The sequence below is a fragment of the Archocentrus centrarchus genome, chromosome 6 (genome assembly GCF_007364275.1).
Source record: "Archocentrus centrarchus isolate MPI-CPG fArcCen1 chromosome 6, fArcCen1, whole genome shotgun sequence".
Taxonomy (NCBI): domain Eukaryota; kingdom Metazoa; phylum Chordata; class Actinopteri; order Cichliformes; family Cichlidae; genus Archocentrus; species Archocentrus centrarchus.
The window spans coordinates 2655563-2677344 of NC_044351.1; the positions used below are offsets into that span (position 1 = coordinate 2655563).

The 21782-nt window shown below is 47.4% G+C and overlaps 1 protein-coding gene across 1 annotated transcript in view; it reads right to left on the reverse strand.

Moving 5' to 3' along the window:
• Window positions 1-514: 514 nt before the first annotated feature.
• Window positions 515-21782, reverse strand: part of spg11 (SPG11 vesicle trafficking associated, spatacsin) — a 28236-nt gene continuing 6968 nt past the window's right edge. The window contains exons 9-40 of the mRNA XM_030731549.1: window positions 20040-20195; window positions 19756-19934; window positions 19452-19628; window positions 17934-18005; window positions 17572-17699; window positions 14817-14995; window positions 14546-14741; window positions 13953-14156; window positions 13663-13769; window positions 13355-13500; window positions 12661-12825; window positions 12502-12568; window positions 11221-11383; window positions 10830-11038; window positions 10526-10634; window positions 10124-10283; window positions 9695-9976; window positions 9273-9473; window positions 8454-8561; window positions 7616-7781; window positions 7288-7502; window positions 6199-6934; window positions 5317-5462; window positions 4892-5096; window positions 4617-4757; window positions 4100-4233; window positions 3566-3685; window positions 2286-2454; window positions 2123-2199; window positions 1864-2019; window positions 1115-1266; window positions 515-973 (exon numbers count right to left, since the gene is read on the reverse strand). Coding sequence (XP_030587409.1) covers window positions 799-973; window positions 1115-1266; window positions 1864-2019; window positions 2123-2199; window positions 2286-2454; window positions 3566-3685; window positions 4100-4233; window positions 4617-4757; window positions 4892-5096; window positions 5317-5462; window positions 6199-6934; window positions 7288-7502; window positions 7616-7781; window positions 8454-8561; window positions 9273-9473; window positions 9695-9976; window positions 10124-10283; window positions 10526-10634; window positions 10830-11038; window positions 11221-11383; window positions 12502-12568; window positions 12661-12825; window positions 13355-13500; window positions 13663-13769; window positions 13953-14156; window positions 14546-14741; window positions 14817-14995; window positions 17572-17699; window positions 17934-18005; window positions 19452-19628; window positions 19756-19934; window positions 20040-20195 — 5600 coding nt within the window. The 3' untranslated portion in view covers window positions 515-798. The remainder of the gene's footprint in view (window positions 974-1114; window positions 1267-1863; window positions 2020-2122; window positions 2200-2285; window positions 2455-3565; window positions 3686-4099; window positions 4234-4616; window positions 4758-4891; window positions 5097-5316; window positions 5463-6198; window positions 6935-7287; window positions 7503-7615; window positions 7782-8453; window positions 8562-9272; window positions 9474-9694; window positions 9977-10123; window positions 10284-10525; window positions 10635-10829; window positions 11039-11220; window positions 11384-12501; window positions 12569-12660; window positions 12826-13354; window positions 13501-13662; window positions 13770-13952; window positions 14157-14545; window positions 14742-14816; window positions 14996-17571; window positions 17700-17933; window positions 18006-19451; window positions 19629-19755; window positions 19935-20039; window positions 20196-21782) is intronic.

Here is a 21782-nt window from a genome sequence, read left to right on the forward strand (position 1 = left end):
ACCTGCAGTTCTTCTGGTGTCCAGCAGAGGCGCCACAGTGAGTCAGTCCCCATAGATTCCCATGTTAAAGCTTTCCAGCAGAAATAAACATGTTTACAGCCTGATACAGAAACTGCTTTGGTCTCTGTGGATAAGTTCCCCCTTCATACCAGCTGTACTGGTGAAGGATGTTTTTATAACTCACCTGTTTAAATAGTTTGCATTATTAGGGGTGTGGCCTGTTTGACTGACAGGTGGATGGCGACACAGGCGGCTGTATCTGCTAGTTGTCTGCTAGGCTTCACCTCAGCTAACTGCAGTCCCTGATCTGGACCTCTGGACCGTGTTTGTGCTGTTGGAGCCTTTTGGAGCATTTTAATGCAATTAATATGGCTGCTGTGGCTTCATGGGACTAACAGACCGTCCAAGAAGGCGGAGCTTCAGTTTGCTGAGTGAGATTCTGGGATTTTATTTGGATGTTACTGATATATTGGTGTCGCTGAAGCTGGAGAAAAAGCAACCCAAAACAATAAAATGGTTTAAAGAGCATTTTTAATATAAATGTTCATGATTTTATGAAGATTTTGTGCTTATTTGTCCACTGATAAGCTTTTAAACTGCAGTTTATGAGGCTGAAAACTGTTGGTCACATCAAACATAAATCCTGCTCACCCAGTGAAGAAAAAAAAAAAAAAAACATCCATCAGGTTAGAAAGACACGAGGTCTTTTTTCCATGATATAAACAAGTTTTGTACGTTCACAGTGTTTCCTGTCATCGGAGGATACTGATCATGAAGACCGTGCGGTCAGGTAACCGATCAGCTGCCCAGCCTGTCGTTCAGGTAGCTGGAGGTCTTGGTGTCCTGCAGCAGCATCTTGGTGACGTCGTGCAGATTCTGCTGGTATGCCAGCCTGTAGCGGCTGTACACATCATCACAGTAAGACAGCAGGCGCTTCACATTGGAGGTCACGCTGCTGGGAGCGCCGTCCAGCCTGAAATGACCCCACACACACACACACACACACACACACACACACACACACACACACACACACACACACACACACACAGGTGAGACCATGTCAAACTTTCAGGTGGTTTCAGGTCTTTTCACAGATGGCATCCAGTCTTACTTTTTGAAAATGTCCTCAAACAGGGTGGAGGTGAGCGGGCGGTGGCGTCTGAGCTCCTCCAGGTAACCAAAGTCTCCGTTCAGGATCACCTTCTGGTACAGAATCTCAGCCCAGTCTGGACTGTAGCTGTACGCCTCCGACACCACGAACACCTGAGAGACAGGAAACACCTGCAGGTCAGTGATGTTACAGCAGCTACGCCCACCTTTCAGACAGAGTGTGGGCTTCACACTGACAGTTGTGCAGTTTGTTGCATGCAGATCAGCCACAACATTGAAACCGCCTCCTTAATATTGTTTTGGTCCTGGAAGCTGACGTAGAACCTCCAGACCAGATCTGAGGAGTTTGGAAACCAAGTCGACACCTTGAATTCTTCTTCATGTGTTTAAAAGCGCTCCTGATCATCATCCTGCCGAAGGAGGCCACGGCCATCAGCGAGCACCTCGGTCTGCAGCAGTGTGTGACCCACATGTTCTCAGCAGAACATCAGAACATCACACCACCTCTGCAGGCTCGCCTTCCCGCAGTGCATCCTGCCGTCAGCTCGTCTCCAAATGACCACCCGGTGGAAAAGAAAAAGCTTTGTGGTTCAATTCTGATGCTCACGTGTTCACGGTAGGAGCTCAGACCATCACGCTGTGGCCAACGAATCAGCCTCAAGAACTGATAATTAAGGTTATTACTGGTGGGTGGAGCGCACCTTAATAATGGCAGTTAGGAAGGAAGGTTAACCTGTAACAGAAACCCACCTGGTAGCATCGCGGCAGAGTCGTGACGGCGTTCAGCAGCTCTGCAGGTCGCAGGTTGATGATGCGCAGATCTGATCCCTGGTTCAGGAAGTGGAGCTGAAGAGCAACCAGCTTAGCTGTCCGAACGCAACGAGTCGCCTGACGCACGCACGAATCCTGATAGAGCACACACACACACGCGCACACACACACAGTGAAATTCTCTCTCGTCGGGTTATTAAAGACAGGACCAGGAGAACACAGAGAGGAGCTCGAGTACCTTTGAGAAGCTCTCTGCAGCATCCTTCAGCAGTCCCAACACTTTGACCAAGGAACTCTTCAGCTCCGGAGTGACGACTGTTCAGAGAAACATCGAGAAACTGTGAAACTGGGCCCAGAGAAAGGAACGCACCTCTGCAGATGTTTCTGTGTTCTTGGCTCACCCCAGGCCTGAGACTCGATCATCTTCAGCTGCGTCCTGGCTGCCATTTCGTGGTTTTCACCGATCTCCCTCCTCATGCTGAAGCACAGCGCCACCATGTTGTATTTCTCGCTGTCTGCGGGAAGGCAGCGCTTTATGTAATCCAGCAGAGCCGACTTCAGGCTGGAGCTCTGCAGCAGGAGGGAATCACTGCTGTGAAGGTCGGCTTCATGTGCGGTCATAAGTTTACATCACTTCACACGCAGAGCTACATGCTCGTAGGCTCTGGGATAAAATGTGGAATTTGAATATGTTCCATTCCTACTAGGCTGAGTTATGATATCAACCCGGGAGACATTCAGATAATATTTGTGCAAAAGTTATTCATCAGTTAAAAAGTGGTCCTTTAATCTCATCCCCACCAAACGGATCAAATCTGTATTTCACTGTTTTATGAATCATTTAGTAAATATTAGGAACAGCTGTCTGCAGTCTGCCACGGTCCCGGTTTCTCTCTCACACAGTAAATCGCACTGATCACTTTGATCCACTGTAATGAATAATTATAGATCCGTTTCTAATCTCTCATTCCTCAGAAAAATATCTGAAAAGGTGCGAATTCTCACATAGTACAGATTAGTGTGTGTGTTCGACCTGTCCTCTCTGTGTGTGTGTGTGTGTGTGTGTGTGTGTGTGTGTGTGTGTGTGTGTTCGACCTGTCCTCTGTGTGTGTGTGTGTGTGTGTGTGTGTGTGTGTGTGTGTGTGCGTGTTCAACCTGTCCTCTGTCTGTGTGTGTGTGTGTGTGTGTGTGTGTGTGTGTGTGTGTGTGTTCAACCTGTCCTCTGTCTGTGTGTGTGTGTGTGTTCGACCTGTCCTCTGTGTGTGTGTGTGTGTGTTCGACCTGTCCTCTGTCTGTGTGTGTGTGTGTGTTCGACCTGTCCTCTGTGTGTATGTGTGTGTGTGTTCGACCTGTCCTCTCTGTCTGTGTGTGTGTGTGTGTGTGTGTGTGTGTGTTCAACCTGTCCTCTGTCTGTGTGTGTCTGTCTGTGTGTGTGTGTGTGTGTGTGTGTTCGACCTGTCCTCTCTGTGTGTGTGTGTGTGTGTGTGTGTGTGTGTGTGTGTGTTCGACCTGTCCTCTGTGTGTGTGTTCGACCTGTCCTCTGTGTGTGTGTTCGACCTGTCCTCTGTGTGTGTGTGTGTTCGACCTGTCCTCTGTGTGTGTGTTCGACCTGTCCTCTGTGTGTGTGTGTGTGTGTGTGTGTGTGTGTGTGTGTGTGTGTGTGTGTCTGTGTGTGTTCGACCTGTCCTCTGTCTGTGTCCATCTTCTTCCTCAGCAGCATCTCGAAGCAGTGGTTCTGATGCAGCAGGTCGAAGATGTACGTCATCTCGTTGTACCTGCCGATCCCTGTCAGCAGACGCACCTGCACACAGACACACACACACCCACACACACTTTAATTACTGGGAGCACACTGACTGGACTGATTCCAGCTTCCTGTCCGGGACACTTTCCGACATGTTTTTGAGGTCAAACGCGACACATGGCAAACGTCTACTGGTGACAGGAGAGGAGTCACCGACTCCTAATTTATTTTTCCAAGTTAGATGAAAAGTTTTACGCGTGTCCTGGAATCCAACTTTGAAATAAGTGAGCAGATGCTTTGAGCTGATTAGCTCATGCAGTGACTCTTCAGTTAACTGAATAAAAGAAAGAAGTTGAGATTTTCCTGAAGTTTGGACACTTGTTAGAAGGACTTCACAGACTCTGGTGATCAAGGAGAATCTGGCAGTAGACGGATAATTGCGGGTTGTGGATCTGGGATTTTGGGGCTCACCAGCAGGCTGTAGTGCTCTCCTGGAGCCAGGTAGGTGTGGCTGAGGTGACGGGCGGCTTGGAGCACTCTCACGATCCCCTCCATGTTGCAGGTGAGACTGAAACAGCTGTGAGCCACGATCAGCAGCTCTACGACTACAGGAGACAAGAAAGGACCTTCAGACCTCCTAAAATAAGAAGCTGGGCCTCTCAGTGCCACCGCTGGGCTGTAGATTTAGGAAATTTCTAATTTTGTTAATGTTTTTATACTGTTGCCACCATATGTGAGTAAGTCTATGTGCTCATGTGTGCGCACGAGGTTGTTTATGACCCTGGATGAGTGGTGGAGGGAGAACAACATCAACAGAGGATGCATGCAAAGAAAACTGTGTATAAAAAAAGCATTCATAAAAGGATGAAAATTTAAAATAAGAACATCTGGGGTCCAGTCCAGTGAATATGACAGGCATTTTCCTGCTAATATGTGTGTGTGTGTGTGTGTGTGTGTGTGTGTGTGTGTGTGTGTGTGTGTGTCATACTGCAGTTCAGGTCTCTCAGTGGAACAGTGTTGAGGTTTTCCAGCAGTTTGAGTCCCACCATGTTCGGGTCGTCACACAGTTTGATCAGTTGCACCAGCGCGTCCCTGCCCTCCAGTGGCCTGTATATGTGCTTCTCCATCACTAACACACACACACACACACACACACACACACACACACACACACACACACACAGTTACACGTTTTGTGAGCACTGAGGCTTCATGCTGGAAAGCTGTTGTTTTTAAATGTGAGACATGTGACCAGGTTCTCACCGTGCTGCAGCTCCTGCGTGGAGGCCAGCAGCGCCTGAACCACAGCGGAGGAGATGAGCTCAGCGACAGCGTCCGCAGGGAGACCCTGAGCTTTGATGAAGGTCCGAGCTTTCCTGAAGCGCTCCGGCTGCTCGGACAGCAGCAGCTTCTCCAGCACCGTGCAGGGTTCCTCCATGCAGATGCTGCTGAAGGAGCACTGCAGCTCCTGAGGAGGACAGATTAACTCAACACATCTTCCTGGTTCTTCTCGTTTTAATTTAACAGCTATAGCCAGACACTCCAGTGACTCACAAAATGATAATTTTTTAATTAAAATTCTTGAAATACTTCCTTTTAAACAGCTTTATGGAGAAAAATAATCCTGCACAAGCAGACAATTATATAGGAACGTTATGAGTTCATTTAAAGGTTGGGAGGTCGTGTACCTTGGAGAGCTGGTAGAGACTGAGGACTTGTTTGCAGTAGTTGTTGCCATGGCGACACTGATCCACCAGTTTCTGGAGCTGGACAGTGACCTCGTCTTCAGGGAGAGGGAGCATCACAAAGGAGGACAGGCTGCTGACGGAGGGAGCTGGAGGAGGAAAGAGATCGCTGATGATCGCTCAGTGTTTTCAGTGAAGCAGCTTTCAAAACTCGATACATTTTGACCAGAAGATCAAAGTGCTGCCTGCACTCTCAGTGGCGCGGTTTGCTGTGATGAAGCGAGAGCTGGGTGTGAAAGCAAAGCTGTACATTCGTACCCACACCTACTGTACGACCTCGAGCTGTGGTAGCAGCTGAAAGAATGAGATTATGGATAAATGCAGCAGAAATGAGTTCCTCTGAAGGGTGTCTGGGCTTAGAGACAGGCTGAGGAGGCTCAGTCATTCAGAAGAGCTGCTGCTCCTCCACACTGAAAGGAAACAGCTGAGGTGGTTTGGACATCTGAACGGGATACCTCCTAGGTGAGGTGTTTTGGGCATGTGCTACCAGAAGGAGACCCAGAGAGATTACATCTCTCAGCTCAGCGCGGGATCACCAAGGTATCCCCTGGAAGAGCTGGAAAAGGGAAGTGTGGGTGGTTTCTGCTTAGACTGTTGGTCCTGTGACCCAGACTTGGATAAGTGGCTGTATGGATGGATATTCCTATTTTATCATAGACATGAGTACTTCTAATACAATTAATAATAAAAAAACAGTCCTACAGTCATGAAAAGCTGTGACATCTTGTGCTTTAAAAATGAAACCGTTATTTCAGAGTTTTCAGGACGTTCTGCTAACAGAGGAGGTCTGATGTGTGTCTGTACGTAAACTGAAGGTCAGCTTACAGCTCGTGATGCTCGTCCTCGCCGGAGCTTCCGAGGCCTCCTCCTGGGGTTCGTCGTTCAGGTCTCCGGATGCCAGGGCTTGGCAGCGCAGCACCACCCACATGTCCGGGTGGTACAGGGAGAAATAACGGCAAATGCGACTGGCTTCATGGATACTGCCGTCATCTAATAGCTGACCAATCAGAGTGGCCAGCACGCTCTTCTCCTCTGGACTCAATGCTGACTCGGTATTCAGCTCGTCCTGCTCCTCAGAGGGACCTGGGAGTCCGTCCAGACTGAGGCAGCTCTCTGTATTCAGCTCTGTTATGTTGGAGAAGGACACCTCCTTCATGAGCACCTCGTACGTGTTCATTTCAGGTGTGACGGCCGGCGGCGGCAGGTTAAAGACGCTCTCCTTCTCCATGGCAATGGTAAGGATGTGTTTACGGACCCGGCTGAGCCACTGCTCTTTCTCCAGGCTCTCCAGTTTGTCCACTGGAGCCGGGCTGAGCTGGGAGAGCCAGTGAGCGGCGAGCCCGAGCAGCAGGCAGCGCTCCTGGACGTCCAGCAGGTCCTCCTGAGCCTCTGGAGGGTCTGAAGTGTCAGTCTGAGCCTGTGACAGGAAGAACTGGGAGGCAGATTCTGGATCGGTGCTGTCGGCCTTCAGCTGCTCGTGACATTTCTTCCAGAAGCTGACCCGGGTCTCCAGCCTGGCCCACTGTCGCTTGGACTTCTGAGTGTTCACTTCCTGAAGAAGCTAAAGGAGGACAGACAAAAGCTGCTTTTAACTTTGAAGAGACGCTTCCCAAATGACTTTTACAAAGGTTCAAAACGCCTGAAAAAAGAGCACGAAGGAACTATAAATACTGTGATTCTCTAAAACCAGTTCACGGTCATCGGTTCCTGTTTCTCTCAAACCAGAAACAAGTTCTCAGTCCTCGACTTTTAACACTGTGCAGAGCATTTCAGCATCTGTGCTAAATCTGCTTTTGAGACACTCTGGCCAGGACAAATGATGAATGAGTGTCACAAGTTCAGATTTTAACTATTCATGAAGGAGAAACTGCAATATTTGAGCCTAAAACCTGGCTGTGTACAGGTGGATCAGACCTGGCTGAGCAGCAGACGATGGACGGGCAGGCCGGCCAGCAGGGCGACCTGCCTGGCCTGGCCGTAATGCCCCCTTGCTTGCAGAGCGTCCACGGTGGCCTGGAACTCCTCCTGCTGGACGGAGGGAGAACTGCTCTGCAGAAGCCTGGGAGACAGGTTGACCTCTGACCCTTGAAGCAACTGACTCAGCTGGCTCAGCTTCCTGAAATCTGGACCTTGAAATGAAGGAAAGAAAAGAAATCAGTAAAACAGGGTTTTTCCAGAGGGTTGATAAAGCAGGCACCTGCAGACTGTCACTCTGACGCCTTCTGTGACTCTCACAGCTCACCGTTGGATTTGAGGAGTTTGTCAACGTCGGCGAGGAGCTGCAACAGCCGGTGGAGGTCGTACTGGGTGGAGCAGCGCTTCAGCATCGTGAAGAGTAGCACTGACGCCTGGCTCTCCACCCACTGCAGGGGGAGGCCGCCCGGGGCTGCCGGCCCGCTGGTTCTCAGCTACGTGAACAGAGAGGCAGATTAGAGAAGATGTGTCATCAAACTTGTCGAGACCTGAAACTTTGGCTTTGGAGAGGTTCCAAACTATTCTGCTCATCTCCAGTTCCATGATTTTATTCTTGAACTCTACCAGAGGAGCTTTGCATGATTCACAGTTCATAATCATCCTTCTTTATCTTAAACTGGACCTCAGTGCAGCCCCTCGACTCATCCTCTGTCTGAAACAAACTGTTTTAGCTCCTCCCTCTTAAAGGCAACTTTCTTATGATTGGCTGCCCCTCATTTAAAAAGCAGGTAGGTGGGGCTTCTGTGCCAGAGATGACCGGCTCTCTGTGACATCATAGAGCTCCAAAAATAGAAAAACTGTGTGAAACTGAGTGTTTAGTCTGAGCTTTGGGCTCACAGGGATTACAGTACATACACTGAGCTCATCATTTGAAATATTGGCCATATTTAATAATGACAGCAGCTACTGCACCAGTGAGATGGGATGTGAGTTTATAATGAGCTGACAAATGTGACCTGTCCCTAAAAGTGGGTTGCTATGATTGAAAAGCCGGGTTTCCGGGTGATTAAGAAACAGAAGGTCAGCTGACCACTCTCTAACGAAGAAGATGATGAAGAAAAAAAAAGGGGGAGCTAATGCAACATCGAGCAGTCGGCCGGACTCACGGTGACGAGCGTCCGCTGGAAGTCCAGCAGCTTCGATTTGGCCTCGGTGAAGTTCCTGAAGTCGCAGCACAGCTCAAACATCCTGAGCACCAACACCAGAGGACAGTCCTGACGCACAAACATCAAAGAAGATCAAAGCAGCTTCAGATCAAATAAATTCAACATCTGAAAATCACAGAAAATCCTTATGTGTCGTATCTTTTTAGGCAGTATTTGAAAAATAGACTAAGAATCTGTGCCAAACCAAAGCGGTTTCATTTGACCTTTAACATCCGAATGGATAAAAAAAAAAAAAAAAAACATATTCAGACATAAAATTAAAGTTTCTTTCTGAGTTCAAAAGTTGACTTTTTCAAAAGGAAAGAACATCAGAGAGGAGGTTTCTCCTTGACTGCAGTCAGAAAATGTCACACTTATTAAACAGTACCAAGAACTGAGCTCTGCTCCAGTGTGTATAATTCATCCTCTGAGCCTTTAATGCACAACGTACAAAAATCAGACATTCAAGCCTCTATAACCTTCACACAGCAGAGCTGAACCCCTGTGCTGGTACAAGTACCACGTTTCTGTTGTGACAGCTTACAGTTCCTTAAAAGTATCTTTTCTTATTTTTTCACATCTTCTTTGAGAACATCTCATCCAAAGAGCTGAGTGGCTGAAGACTGATCTCAGGAAATTGACTGAAAAACATGTCAGCTACATTTTTCAGAGGTTTAAACCCCAAGTTTTAGAAAAATATTTAGAAGGTTTTAGCCTGTTTGACTCCCCATCAGCTGAGACAGGTGGGGAACAGATTCGGATCTCCTGGCATATTTTTACCCTCTGGAAGAGCTCGAAGCCTCGCAGGAGGGGCCTGACGTGGCCCCGGCCCAGCAGCGTCCTCCAGATGATTGACAGGTCATGCAGGGTCCATTCGTGATGCTGGGGGGCTTGAACCAGGTGGGAGGTGGCTTCCTTGATGGTGACATCATCGACAGAGGTCAGCACCCACACACAAAGGCACGGCAGCAGCTCTGCTCCCTGTCAATCAAACAAGGACGAAAGTGACGTGAACCACAAACTTTAAGACACGTTTGAAACACGTTTATTTCTGCTGTGAAGTTTTAACATGTCTACGACTCACTGCTGGAGCCTCTGCTGGGCTGCAGAGGAGCTGCAGTTTATGGAGTGGATACGTGGCTTTGGTCAGCATAATAACTTTAGATAAGAAAAGAACCGCTGGGTGTGTTTTGCCCTTTTACCTGCACACAGGCAGCCAGTACCGCCAGCGTTGGGCAGCGCTGCACCAGCGCCTCCTGCAGCAGGTACCTGCAGGGCGCCGGCTCCTCCTGGCTCTGCAGGAGGACCTGGAACATCTCCCCGGGGTGCTCCGGGCTCCCAGAGGTTGCCCCCTCAGTTCTCAGGACTGAATGCTGCTCGTCAGAGTCGCAGCTCCTCTGCTTACTGTAAACCTGCAGGTCCTGAAACGCCAAGCTGAGGTGGGCCTGCAGGGTGGGGCCAAACTGAGCCACCAGCAGCCTCACCTGGAGGAAGAACCAAATATGGTTATTTCACCCAGATTACTATTAACGAATGCTTACAGTGAGGGCTACTGCTATTACCCATCACCAAGAGCGTTAACATACGAATGCTGTGTGTGTGTGTGTGTGTGTGTGTGTATTTGCACTCACCTGCTGAGGTGGGAAGCTGTGCAGTTGGACGAATAACAGGAAGTGGATGAACTGTCCATCGTGGGCGCAGTGGGTGGGGTAAACAGAGCTCAGCTGCAGATTGTGGAGCTGACAGAACTGAACGGGCAGTGCCCACTCCTGAGCCGCCTCGTACGACGACCTGACAGAAAACAAACACACTAAATAAATATACACGTGATTAACATGACTAAAATTTTGGAAGGATATTACAAAGCTAACAGTTGAAAATGTGTGCAGGTAGGTGTGTGTTTTTGTGTCCATTCAGTTCAATTCAAACCTTTACACACAGACAGGAAACAAGTCTTAAGAAGCTCAGAAACTTCCTGTTTTGAAAACCCCGTCAATTTCACGTTTCTGAGCTGCAAGCGGACATCGACCGACCTGATGACGCCTCTCTGCTCCAGACTGTCTGTCACTGCAACTTCCAGGTAACCAATCAGCTCCTCTGCGGCTCCAGACTCCGTCCCCACCAGCTTTACACCTTTAGACACTGAAAGGAGACAGCAGAGGAGATACATGTGTCCAAGCATCCACTCCTGTTTAAAGTGTGGAGAGCTGCAGTTCCTCTGCTGTCCATCAGAGGCGCCACAGTGAGTCAGTCCCCATAGACTCCCTTGTTAAAACTTTCAAGTAGAAATAAACATGTTTATTACAGAAAGCTGTGTGTGTGTGTGTGTGTGTATACCCAGAGTGTGCAGATGCTGTGTTGGAGTGCCGTGTGTGTTGTGTTGGTTCCAGTGCTGCAGGACTGCATTCATAGCTCTGATGTCGACCCTCAGCTTGAGGCTGGAGACTCCCAGCAGCTCACAGAAGCAAACGGCAGCCGACGCCACCGCCGGCACGTTGAAACACTGCAGAGCCAATCTGGACGCGCGCAGTGAGGCCTCCTGCACCCTGAAACACACACACACACACACACACACACACACACACACACACACACACACACACACACACACACACACACACACACACACACATCACTGCTGCTCAGAAGCAGGACGATGCTTTTGTGGCGTCCTCGCACAGTTAGACTTTCCTCAGTAGAAACACTGAAATCAGTGTGCAGCACTTACGTCAACTTGACGTCACTGCTGCCGCTCAGCTGCTGGACGAGGAAGGTGGCGTACGCGAAAGATGGTCGGCCATGATGGAGGTAGTAGAGATAGTCCAGGTTCTCTTTCAGAGCGAACTTCTGGACCAGGTGAGGGCTGGAGAAATGAGGCAGCTCTGACGTTTCTGTGGAGAAACACCACACTGGCTGCAGCTTTGGATGGTTGACCCCATCTATTTAAACTCCTCCACCTTCACTCCCTCTGCTCCTTGCAGATGACTCCCTCTCACTCACACATGTATTCTGTCCTGCTTCTGCTCACTTTCGTTCCTCTTCTCTCCAGTGTGAGAAACTCTTGAGCCTCCTCTTGTTTCTTTTATTTTGTTTCCTGACTTTAATTTTTAAAGGGGTCCTGAGTAACAGTTCTCCAGCTGTCTGAAGGTCTTTTTTGGACACTGGCTGCTTTTTCACTCCTTGGACCTGAGCATTTTCACAGGAATGTTTTTTGTTTATTTCTCAAGCCTGTTAGCACTGACCTGTAAATCACTGAAGCATTAAAAAGGCTCCTAACTCGAGGGATGAAGCAGTGTTGTGTCTACACATAACAGACAACTTAAAGAAACTATTTTAAATTGTCTCTTTAGGCACGTCACAGTTTGGCCCTCATCAAACTCACTCAAATCCTTACGTTCGCCCAGTTTTCCTGCTTTTAATGCCTCAACTTGAGGACTTGCTGCCTGATACATCCCACCCACTAACAGCTGCCGTGATGGAGAGATAATCAGAGTTACTCACGTCACCTGTGAGTGGTCAGAATCTTATACCTGATCATGTATGCTGTCAATACAATCAATGGCAGTGAGAAACAGTTTTACAGCATTATTCTCCTCTGTGAACATGACCTCTGACCTCTGTGCCCAAACAGAGTTTTATCAGAATTCATTCGACACTTTACCAGCTATCGTAACACACACACACACACACACACACACACGGTAATGAGGGGTGACTCAAGACTTTTGCACAGTACTGTACCTCCACCTCTCCGGGGTCTGCTCCCTACTCTCACTACACATCGCAGGGACCTCACACAAAGAAATTTGTGTTTCCATTGGTGCATAATTCATTAATGCCTAATTTAAAACAAAACGCCCCAAAAAGAAAGATTTTCCTGTTTCTTAGTTTCCAAAGGTCAGAGTTCAAACTCTGGACTTTTGTGGGGAAAACTGACTGAATCATGAGTCTGTTAAGCTGTCACCACAGCACCTGAGCCGTGACCTTCGCGCTGGCTTTTGGATCTTACCGGTGGAGTTGAGGGTGTTTGCTGCCTGCCAGCCAAACAGCCTGGAAGGGTCCAGCGGGTGGAGGGACTGGAAGAAAACACCAGCAGGCTCTCAGAAAACACACAACCCACCATAACGAGGAGGACAACGCTGCCGGCGGCTGACAGGTGAGAGTTTACCTGCAGGAGGTGGTACACGGAGATGTCGGAGGGCGGGCCGTTTCCTCGGGGTCCGGCGGGGAACAGGGCAGCCCTCAGTTTGGGATGGGGGGCCAGTGCCATCTTCAGCAGCTGAGGGTCGACCGTCCTCTCCGACCTGCCTGACCTTTCACCCTGAGCCATCACCTGCACACAGAAAGCACGTGAACATCCTTCGCTAAAACACTTCCTTATTATTCCAGTCTTGGCTTCCATCCTTTTTAATGTTTAACACTATTAATGAATTCACACCACAGATGCATCTCCTAAAAATTGAACCTCTGTGACCTTGACTTCAAGGTAAAGGTCACAGGAAAATATGGGCATGGACAGTAGGACCTGTGTTTGCAGAGTGACACGTTTGTGAGACGGACGCCTGCCAGGGGCGGGGCTTGTTGTTGTTTTTCTCCGCCGTAGATTATTGACTTCAAGCAGCGTCTGTCTTTAATTTATCTTTAACTTGATCCCAGTCACATCCTGACTCACTGACTTTGCCGCTTCCTTCTTCTCATTAGAAAATAGTTTTATAACCTGAGCAGAAACTCCTCCTGCAGTCTGCTGATCACCTGCCCCCAGCTTATTGGTCATTCATCAGTTACCATCTGATGTCTGCACCCTCCTCATCATTTCACAGCTCAAACAACAACGGCTGCTTTCTGCTAGGAGCAGAGTTTACCTGGTCGATTCCTCCGGGGGAAAACATGATGGCGGCCAGAGTGAGCAGACTGTGTCCCTCTAACAGCAGACTGCTGAGAGACGCCTGGCTGCCAGGTAATAACACCTGAGCACTGGTTAAACTGGCCTGGAAGAGCAGTCCTGGGTCTGGAAGAACAGAAAGAAAGAGAACCAGATTTTAAAATTCAAAACATAACAGATTCATACCTGCTGAAAGGAGAGAGTCAAAGAATGGATTCACAAACTCTGCAATATATTTAGTGCAAATAAGGTCACATTGCAGCAGTGCTGCAGCAGTGTTGTGCCTACCTGACAAATCTCTGGTGATCTCCTGGATCCTCACCAGCATCTCAAACCAGGGCTGACTCTCAGAGAGGCTCTGACTGCTCAGGAGGGGGCAGTTTCTGGGGGTCAGTCTGTGGAGAGAAGGCCCAGAGCTCATTATCAGCTAATGATTTTATTAATTCAGGTAATTGGTTTTAAAAGGGATTCCTACATATCACACACACACACGCACACGCACACACACACACACACACACACACACACACACACACACACACACACACACACACACACACACACACACACACACACACCTGTAGTGCTCCAGGTAGGTGTACAGCAGGTACTGAAGGTTGTGCTCCAGACAGAAGGTGATAAAGACGCTGTGGAGGTCGAGCCCGAGGGGGGAGCGGTACTGAGGGATGGGAGGAGATGAAGCCATCAGGCCTCCACCCTGAGCCAACCTCCACAGCAGCTGCTCCAGGTCTGCCAGCTCCTCCGGGACGAACACACCTCTCCTGCCGGAAAAGAAAAAAAAGCCCTGCGGTTCATTTCTCCCATCAAAGTAACCATGCCTTAAGTTTGCATGATTACGGTTGTGTCTGATCACAGATTTGTGATTCTGTAGACACAGTTTTCATGCCCTGGTGACCATGAGGTGAAAGCTCTCAGGCTCTCTGCGGTCATTTAAACAGGAGCTTCTGATCATGTTTCTGCCATGTCGAGGGTCAGCGTATTTGCTCTTTCAGATCTAGGAAAGCGTGAAAATACTGATCACTGGCCTCCCGATGCTCACAGTGAAGCTGCCAACATTCACATAAGTTTGCAGGAATTTGTAACCATGTTTACTCGTGTATTCACACCCAAAATATCATCTCTGGGATGACTCCTCAGTGAGCTGCTGTACCTAGCCAGCAGGTCCAGGATGCTCTCCCTCATGTAGCTGCTGCAGGCCGTGCTGTTGTCCACCAGTTCTGGGGTGAAGTCCGGCCACCGGGGAGCGCCAGAGGCCCCCGTATTCTGGATCCAGTCAACCACTCGGCGCTGGTCGTGCAGGGCGGTCAGATAACGCCACAACACTGAAGAGTCGCAGGAGCTCAGCTCTAATGGAGAAAGGGAATTGTTGTTAAATGCTGAGTACAGACTTTTAAGTTGCTGATCCCGACTTAGTGTCCTACCTGTGTGCTGGAGTCTGGACAGGAGGATGGCTGTCCTGCAGCTCTGGTCCCAGTTCCTCACCCAGTCCAGTCTCAGTATCCTCCAGAGTCCCCCCTCCTCTTCCTGAGGTCTCCTCTGTCCCTGCAGCTCCTTCAGAACCTCCTCACCGTCCCCCTCCTTACGAACCATCTGAACAATCCTGGAAAGTTTTTGCATTCTCAAAGTCAAAACAAAGAGTTTACTTAGATGCATAAACGTCTGAATATATAAAGCAGGGATATCTGCAGAAGGAGGAGAAGGCTTGAAGGGAGGCTCAGAGGAGATAAAGAGAGAATTCAGAGGGTTTAGAGAGGAGGTTCAGGGCAGTTAACATAAAAGGGAACAGAAATAGCAAAAGGAACAGCTCGGAGCACAGAGAGGCTTCAGATGGTAGTGAGGACGTTTACGACGATGAAAGAAGTGGCTGAGAAGAAAAGCTACCTGATGAGAATTAATGGCAGAGAGCATATAAATAAATAAATAATTTATTTATATAAATAAATAAATAAACATGGATAGTTCCCCCGTCATAACAACAGTATGAGGAAATAACTTTTAGCCGTCTCCTGGAGTCAGGGCCCTCTCTGACTGCTGTCTGTCTGCCTGCGAGGCTTCACCGCAGCTACCTGGAGTCCGAACTGGACCTCTGGATGTGTTCGTGCTGTTGGAGCCTTTTTAATGCAATTACCTGACCAATAACATGGCTGCTGTGCGCTTCAATGGACTAACATTGAATGGAACTGTGACAGCCTTGAGGAGCTCCCTCAGTGACAGACTGCTGCACCCCAAATGTTTGAGAGAGCGCTATCGCAGGTCCGTCCTGCCTGCAGCAGTGAGACTTTTTAACCAGCACTGCTCCCAGACATGAGGGGGTCTACTATGTACACATCTACACTGCTGACATTTCATTGGTCACATTGTCTATACTGATCACAATCTCTATATTTTCTATACTATACATAGTGTATACAGTTTTTTATTATTTGTATATTCTGTATTTGTATTTTCCTATTTATTTTTATCTTTTCATACTTTCTTATTGTGTTTATAGTATCTATTGTGTCTCTGTACAATAGCTTGCCGCTACTACACTGAAATTTTCCCATTGTGGGACAAATAAAGGGATTTCTATTCTATTCTAACAGACCGTTGGCTGTTACTGATCAGCAGGTATCTGTGTGTCTGTGTGATGCTCCCATGCAGTCTGTGGATGTATACGGTCGCTCCTGGCTCCAAAAAACAACATAGTGGTTAAAGTTGGGGCTTTAAAATCCACTAACTAAACTAACCGATGACCTCATGGTGGCTATGCCATGCTTAATATACAGTCTGTGCATTCTAATGAGGACAAATGAGGACAATATTCAGACCTCATTTTCCATAAATTGGTTTACAGTGTTTGAGTTCATGTTTCAAATCATCAGGTAAATGTGTGGAAAAGTGAGCCGAATATCACAACACAGGTCGATACAAGTACCAACATTAGTACAGATAAAGTACTTTCTGTATGAGTGTAGAGTCAAATCACACGTCCGACTGTGTAGAAGTCAACTTTAGAAGTCTGAAATTAGTCACATCTCCTGGATGGACCGTTTCAGTCATCACTGCTTAGTTATGGCCTTCAAAAATCTTGTGATTTATGGCAGCTCAGGATTTAGAGCTGGCTGTCAACTACTGATGAAGCTGGTGGCTGTTTGGCCTCAATGATAGGAGGGATGTTTGGAGGAGTAAAGGTGAAGCTTTCAAAGAACACTGTACCAGCTGTTGGGCATGGTGGTGGCAGCATCAGGCTCTGGGGCTGTTCTGCTGCCAGTGGTACTGGTACATTGCACAAAGTGGATGGAATAATCTACCAGTAGGAGGCGCCGGGGCAGACCCAGGACACGCTGGAGACATTATGTCTCTCGACTGGCCTGGGAATGCCTTGGGGTCCCTCTGGATGAGCTGGTGGAGGTCTGAGCTTCTCCGCTTAGGCTGCTGCCCCCGTGACCCGGCCCCGGATAAGCGGAAGAAAATGGATGGAATAATGAAGAATTCTTCAACTTCACCTCAGGTGAGCTAGATGGCTGAAACTTGGACACAGTTGGGTGTTCCAGCAGGACAATGATCCCAATCAATGGCCTTCCCAAAAATTTGTGGATTACATTTAAAATCCGGGTCTGTGCCTGGAAACTTACCAGTTTAAATAAACTCTGCCAATCCTGCCAAGAAGAGCGGTCAAATATCCAGCCAGGATTATACCAGAAGCTTGTTGATGGCTACCAAAAGCATCTGATCAGGGTGCAACTTGCTAAGAGACATGCAACCAGATATTAGTGGAGATGTGTGTGTATGTTTGAGCCTGTATGGATCAGAGAAAAGCCCAAATCAATTCAAACTTGTTTTTTTTTTAAGTCATTAAACATGTACGCTGTACGATCATTGCACCCCGGAAAAAGAACAAGTCAAAGAAATCAGTAAAGCCCAAAATGACCCTGACATTCACGCTCAGGATGAGAGGGAGGAAACCTCTGTCCACAGCCGTCGCTGAGCCAACCATCAAAAATTTAAAAATTCAGTGGGCTTTTCAGCTTAAAGAGAGAGGAGCTAAAACATCTGTTTAGTAGCCCTTTGCCTCCTAAAACAGGCAGGTTTGGATCGGATTCAGTCGGCCTGTCCAGCATGAACTCAAAGTTCACTGGTGGGAACTCTGTGCTGTTCCAGTGTATTCAGCTAGCAGCAGCACGCCATATTTACCTTTGACACGAGGTGCTTCCTGTGCAGCGGACGGCCGGCTGCGATCCCAGCTTCTCCATCTGCCGGATGAACAGAACACTCTGCATCTCCTCCTCTGGGAAGTTACGCCGGCTGGACAGCTCCTCCACCTGCCCGACAGGTGAGACACACAACAGAGAGCCGTAAAGGCAGCACTGCAGTTTAGAGGTCATAGGTGAACAAAAGTTCACATTCAGAAAAATATGAAGTCTTGCAACTAAAGATTACATAAAACGCAAGCTAGAGAGTACTTTTCAAAGTAAAATACACAATTTTATTAAAGACGGAAAAAAGAAGGAGGAAGTTTGTGGCTGGTTGTGTTTCCTGTAAAACGCCAGACTCACCATTAACTCCCGGAGCTCCTTGTCATCTGTGTGGAGGCAGATACTGTGGAGCTGCTGCTTCACACTGAAACCCTGCAAACCCAAACACAAAGCAGCTTAACGCTTGAATTCCTGTCACTTTGACTTTATTTAGAAAGTTAGTCAGCTGTGCTGTAGCTCAATGTCACACTAGCCGAGTGCAAGGTGAGACACTGAGCTCTTGAAGAAGCATATGGGAAGTTCAAGGAGATCAGCGAATGAACTCACAGAGGTTAATTTGCTGATCTGTTTAAGTACAGATCTGGAGTCAGCGCACACCTCTTCTAAAAGTGTGGACTTCAGGGTTTCCACAATCAGGATACTTTGAGGAAAATAAACAAAATGACAACATTGGACTCAGTAACTGTGTCTTTTAGTTTCAGCCCTGGTTTTAAATGTTCTGACTTTGTTTAACTGTCACAGTTAAAAAGATGTCAAATCAAGTTCCTGTTTGCAGGGTGCACATAGATGTACTGCCCACTTCAGTACTGAAGGAAACAAAGTGGGTCTAATCTGTTCAAATGTAACTGTGTTTTCATGCTTGCGCTCTGTTAGGTTAGATTAGATTGAACTTTACTGTCATTGTACACAAGTATACAATGAAAACTGAACACCCATCCAAGAGAAGACAAACACCAGAACAACCAGGGGGGACAGGTGTCTGTGGTCATGCAGCTGTTGTACAGCACTACCATTGATAAGAGGGAAACATACAGGACAGGACAGGTGATAGGACAGGTTAGGGAAAAAAAAAAAAAAAAATCTCATATTTTGCCCAGTAGGGGGCACCGTATGAGGTTGAAAACAGCATAGGAGCACTAGGGTGGGGAGGGGCAGGGGTGGAAGGAAGCCAGTGGAGGTGAGGGGGGGTCGGGCTACTGTGGGGCTGACTCAAACTCCCCCCTTGGGCTGAGGATATCAGTTCACACAGGTCAGAAAACAGGACAGCGGGGGCATCTGTTAGAGTGGCTTTGCATGATTCATAGACCAAAATGATCCTTCTTTATCTCATCTCATACTGGGCCCCTTACTTCATTCTCTGCCTGAAACAAGCTGTTTTAGCCCTTCCCCCTTCAAGCCCAAGGTTTGATTTGCAGGTGGGTGGGGCCTCTGTGCCTCACATGACCATATCTGGGATAGCCATTCTCTATGACATCATACAGAGTCAAGAGTAGAAAAAACTGTTATAAGCGAGTGCTTAGAGCAGCCCTCAGCCTGAGCTTTAGATTATTTCTACATCTGCTGGTCTCATTATTAGAAACTCTGGTCACGTTTAATCTGAACATGGATCAGGAGATATAGAAAAACTCCCACTCCATCCACTGGTAAAACAATCCATACTTTTTGCTGAACTTTCCTTCACTGCGATGGTTCCTCTTTGTTCTTTTCCTTATGTTATTATATTGAATGTGTAGTTATGACTTTCAGGTATGTTTGCATTTTTCTGTACGTTTTTCTTGAGATCTGCTCCTTGTGCAGAAGAATGTGAGCCGTTCTCACCATGTTGGTGAGCAGCGTGTTGGCGGTCTGCAGGTCTCGGCGCTGCAGGCAGGAGAACACCTGACGCAGACCCTCCTTCCTCAGAGCCGACAGGCGACTTTCAGGCCGGTTCCGCCTCCGCAGGACCGCCTGAGCTCTGGAGATCTGATTGGTAAGGATGGACTGATGGACCACTTCCTGCAACGTGAACACAACACTTTTCAGCTTTTCGCACATATTTTTCAGCATTATAAAGGAAGGTTACTGGGGTTTTAGGACCAAATTAAAAATCATATCCTACAAAAGTTGAAAAAAAAAAGATTACCTCTGTTGACAGCTGCTCCCACTCATCCCGCTGAGCCTCGTCCTCAGCTGGAGCAGCAGCAGCTTTGGAAGTGGACGTGTCGGGCCCTGCAGACCAGGGGAATCTCTTCATGTAGCTCCTCAGCTCGGTGACGTACTGATCCAGAACCTTTATGCAGTTCTGCACACCTGAGTCCTGGTCTGCAGACACAGCAGAACAGCTTCAACTCAGAATATAATATAAATGCTGGGGTTTTACACTGAAGTGAACAGCTACAGCATGAGTGTGTGTGTGTGTTTTCTTACGGTGTTTGCTGGACAGCACGGAGCGGATCTGCGTGTTCACGAAGCTCAGGGTGATGTTGAGCAGCTGTTCAGAGAACTGTCGGCTCTGAGCTTCGCTGTTCGAGTCTCTGACGGCTGAACACAGCAGGTCTAAGGCGGGACGCAGCTCCTGCACACCTGCAGGGGTGAGTACTCGCTATGAGCAATCGTGATATAGCCATGATATTACTGGATCAGGGTTATTATAGTTAACGAAAACGAACGAAATAACGAAAACTGAAATTGAAAAAACATTGTCGTTAACTGAAATAAATAAAAACTAAAATTAAAAGGAAGAAACGACAACTAACTAAAACTGAATTGTGAGTTTACAAAACTAACTAAAACTAACTGAAATTATAGATATTGTTATTTTTTCAAAAGTCTTGTGGATTGATATGAAATCATTTTTTTCCTCTCTCCGAGTTTAAGCTCGGAACGCCGTCGGGCAAATGGGTGCGCATGTGCGTGCGTGCGCACACCGCGCTGCTCCTCAGAGAGTCCCATGTGGAGTGTTTTTTTTTTTTGTTTTTTTTTACTATGATAGCACAGATAGCAGCGAGTGTCTTGTTGTGGATGATGTTGTGGATGATGTACGGAACACTTCTTAGTCAGGAAAAAAAACACCAACATCAAAGTAGACCTGAGAAGCGCACACAAGGCAGCTACGGAAACCGCTCTCATCCTACAAGGCAACCCGGCCTCCACCTCCAGAGAAACGTGACTACTCGTCGGGTCAACGCAGCCACAACGTTGTGTTTAGTCCTTGTGCGTTTCCGGCTACTTTATCAGTCAGATAATAACAATCAGGACTAATAATCAAAGCATCAATATAAGGACTCACAAATGTCAGCAAATTCCTGGAGGGAGCTGCTGAAACTATGGGAATGGACGTGAAGAAATGAAGAAAGTGAAAAAACAGGGACAAATATGTTTGCACCCTAAAAACTGAGCACAAAGAGCGAGGACCAAAAAACCCCCAGCACACAACCACAAGGTAATTAACACACGCAATCCAGCTATACATGCATAAATGCGGACATGAGGTCGGACGCTTCCGTAGGCTACAGAGGCCGCAAAGACCCTGCAAGTCTAATCAGCGAGCATCTAACCAAGCTAGCTCCAAAACAGAAGCAGCATCAGGTGGAGAGAACATCAGGATGCAGCTGGATTTGAGCTTTGACTCCTTCAAGGAGTTTGTTTTTGTCAAACACCACATGTAGCTGTTATTAATCTGCTGCACTGAGGCTGAACTTTATTGGGAGTTTATTGTAGAATTTATCGAGTTTTGGAGTTCATATTGTTCTTTGTTTCTCCCTGTTGATGTTCATGTGTGTCCTTAATATTACACACATTTAGCATGTAGTTCTGCTGTCTGTGAACAGTTGGTTGCTGAATTTATTTCTTTAAAGGGGATCTTTAAAGCGTACCTGATTAAGTATGAAAATACTAAAACTAATACTGAAACTAACTAAAACTAAGCATAAAACCAAAAATAAAAACTAATAAAAACGAGCAAAACCACTCTGAAAACTAATTAAAACTAACTGAATTAGAGAAAAAAAAGTAAAAACTAACTAAAACTAAACTATAATGTAAAATCCAAAACTATTATAACCCTGTACTGGATGATAACTAATCATTCATCAATGTGTCTATCACGTTAATATTGCAGCTTGAGATGACTGAAATACTCGATATACTTCAAATATAGAAATCCTTCAA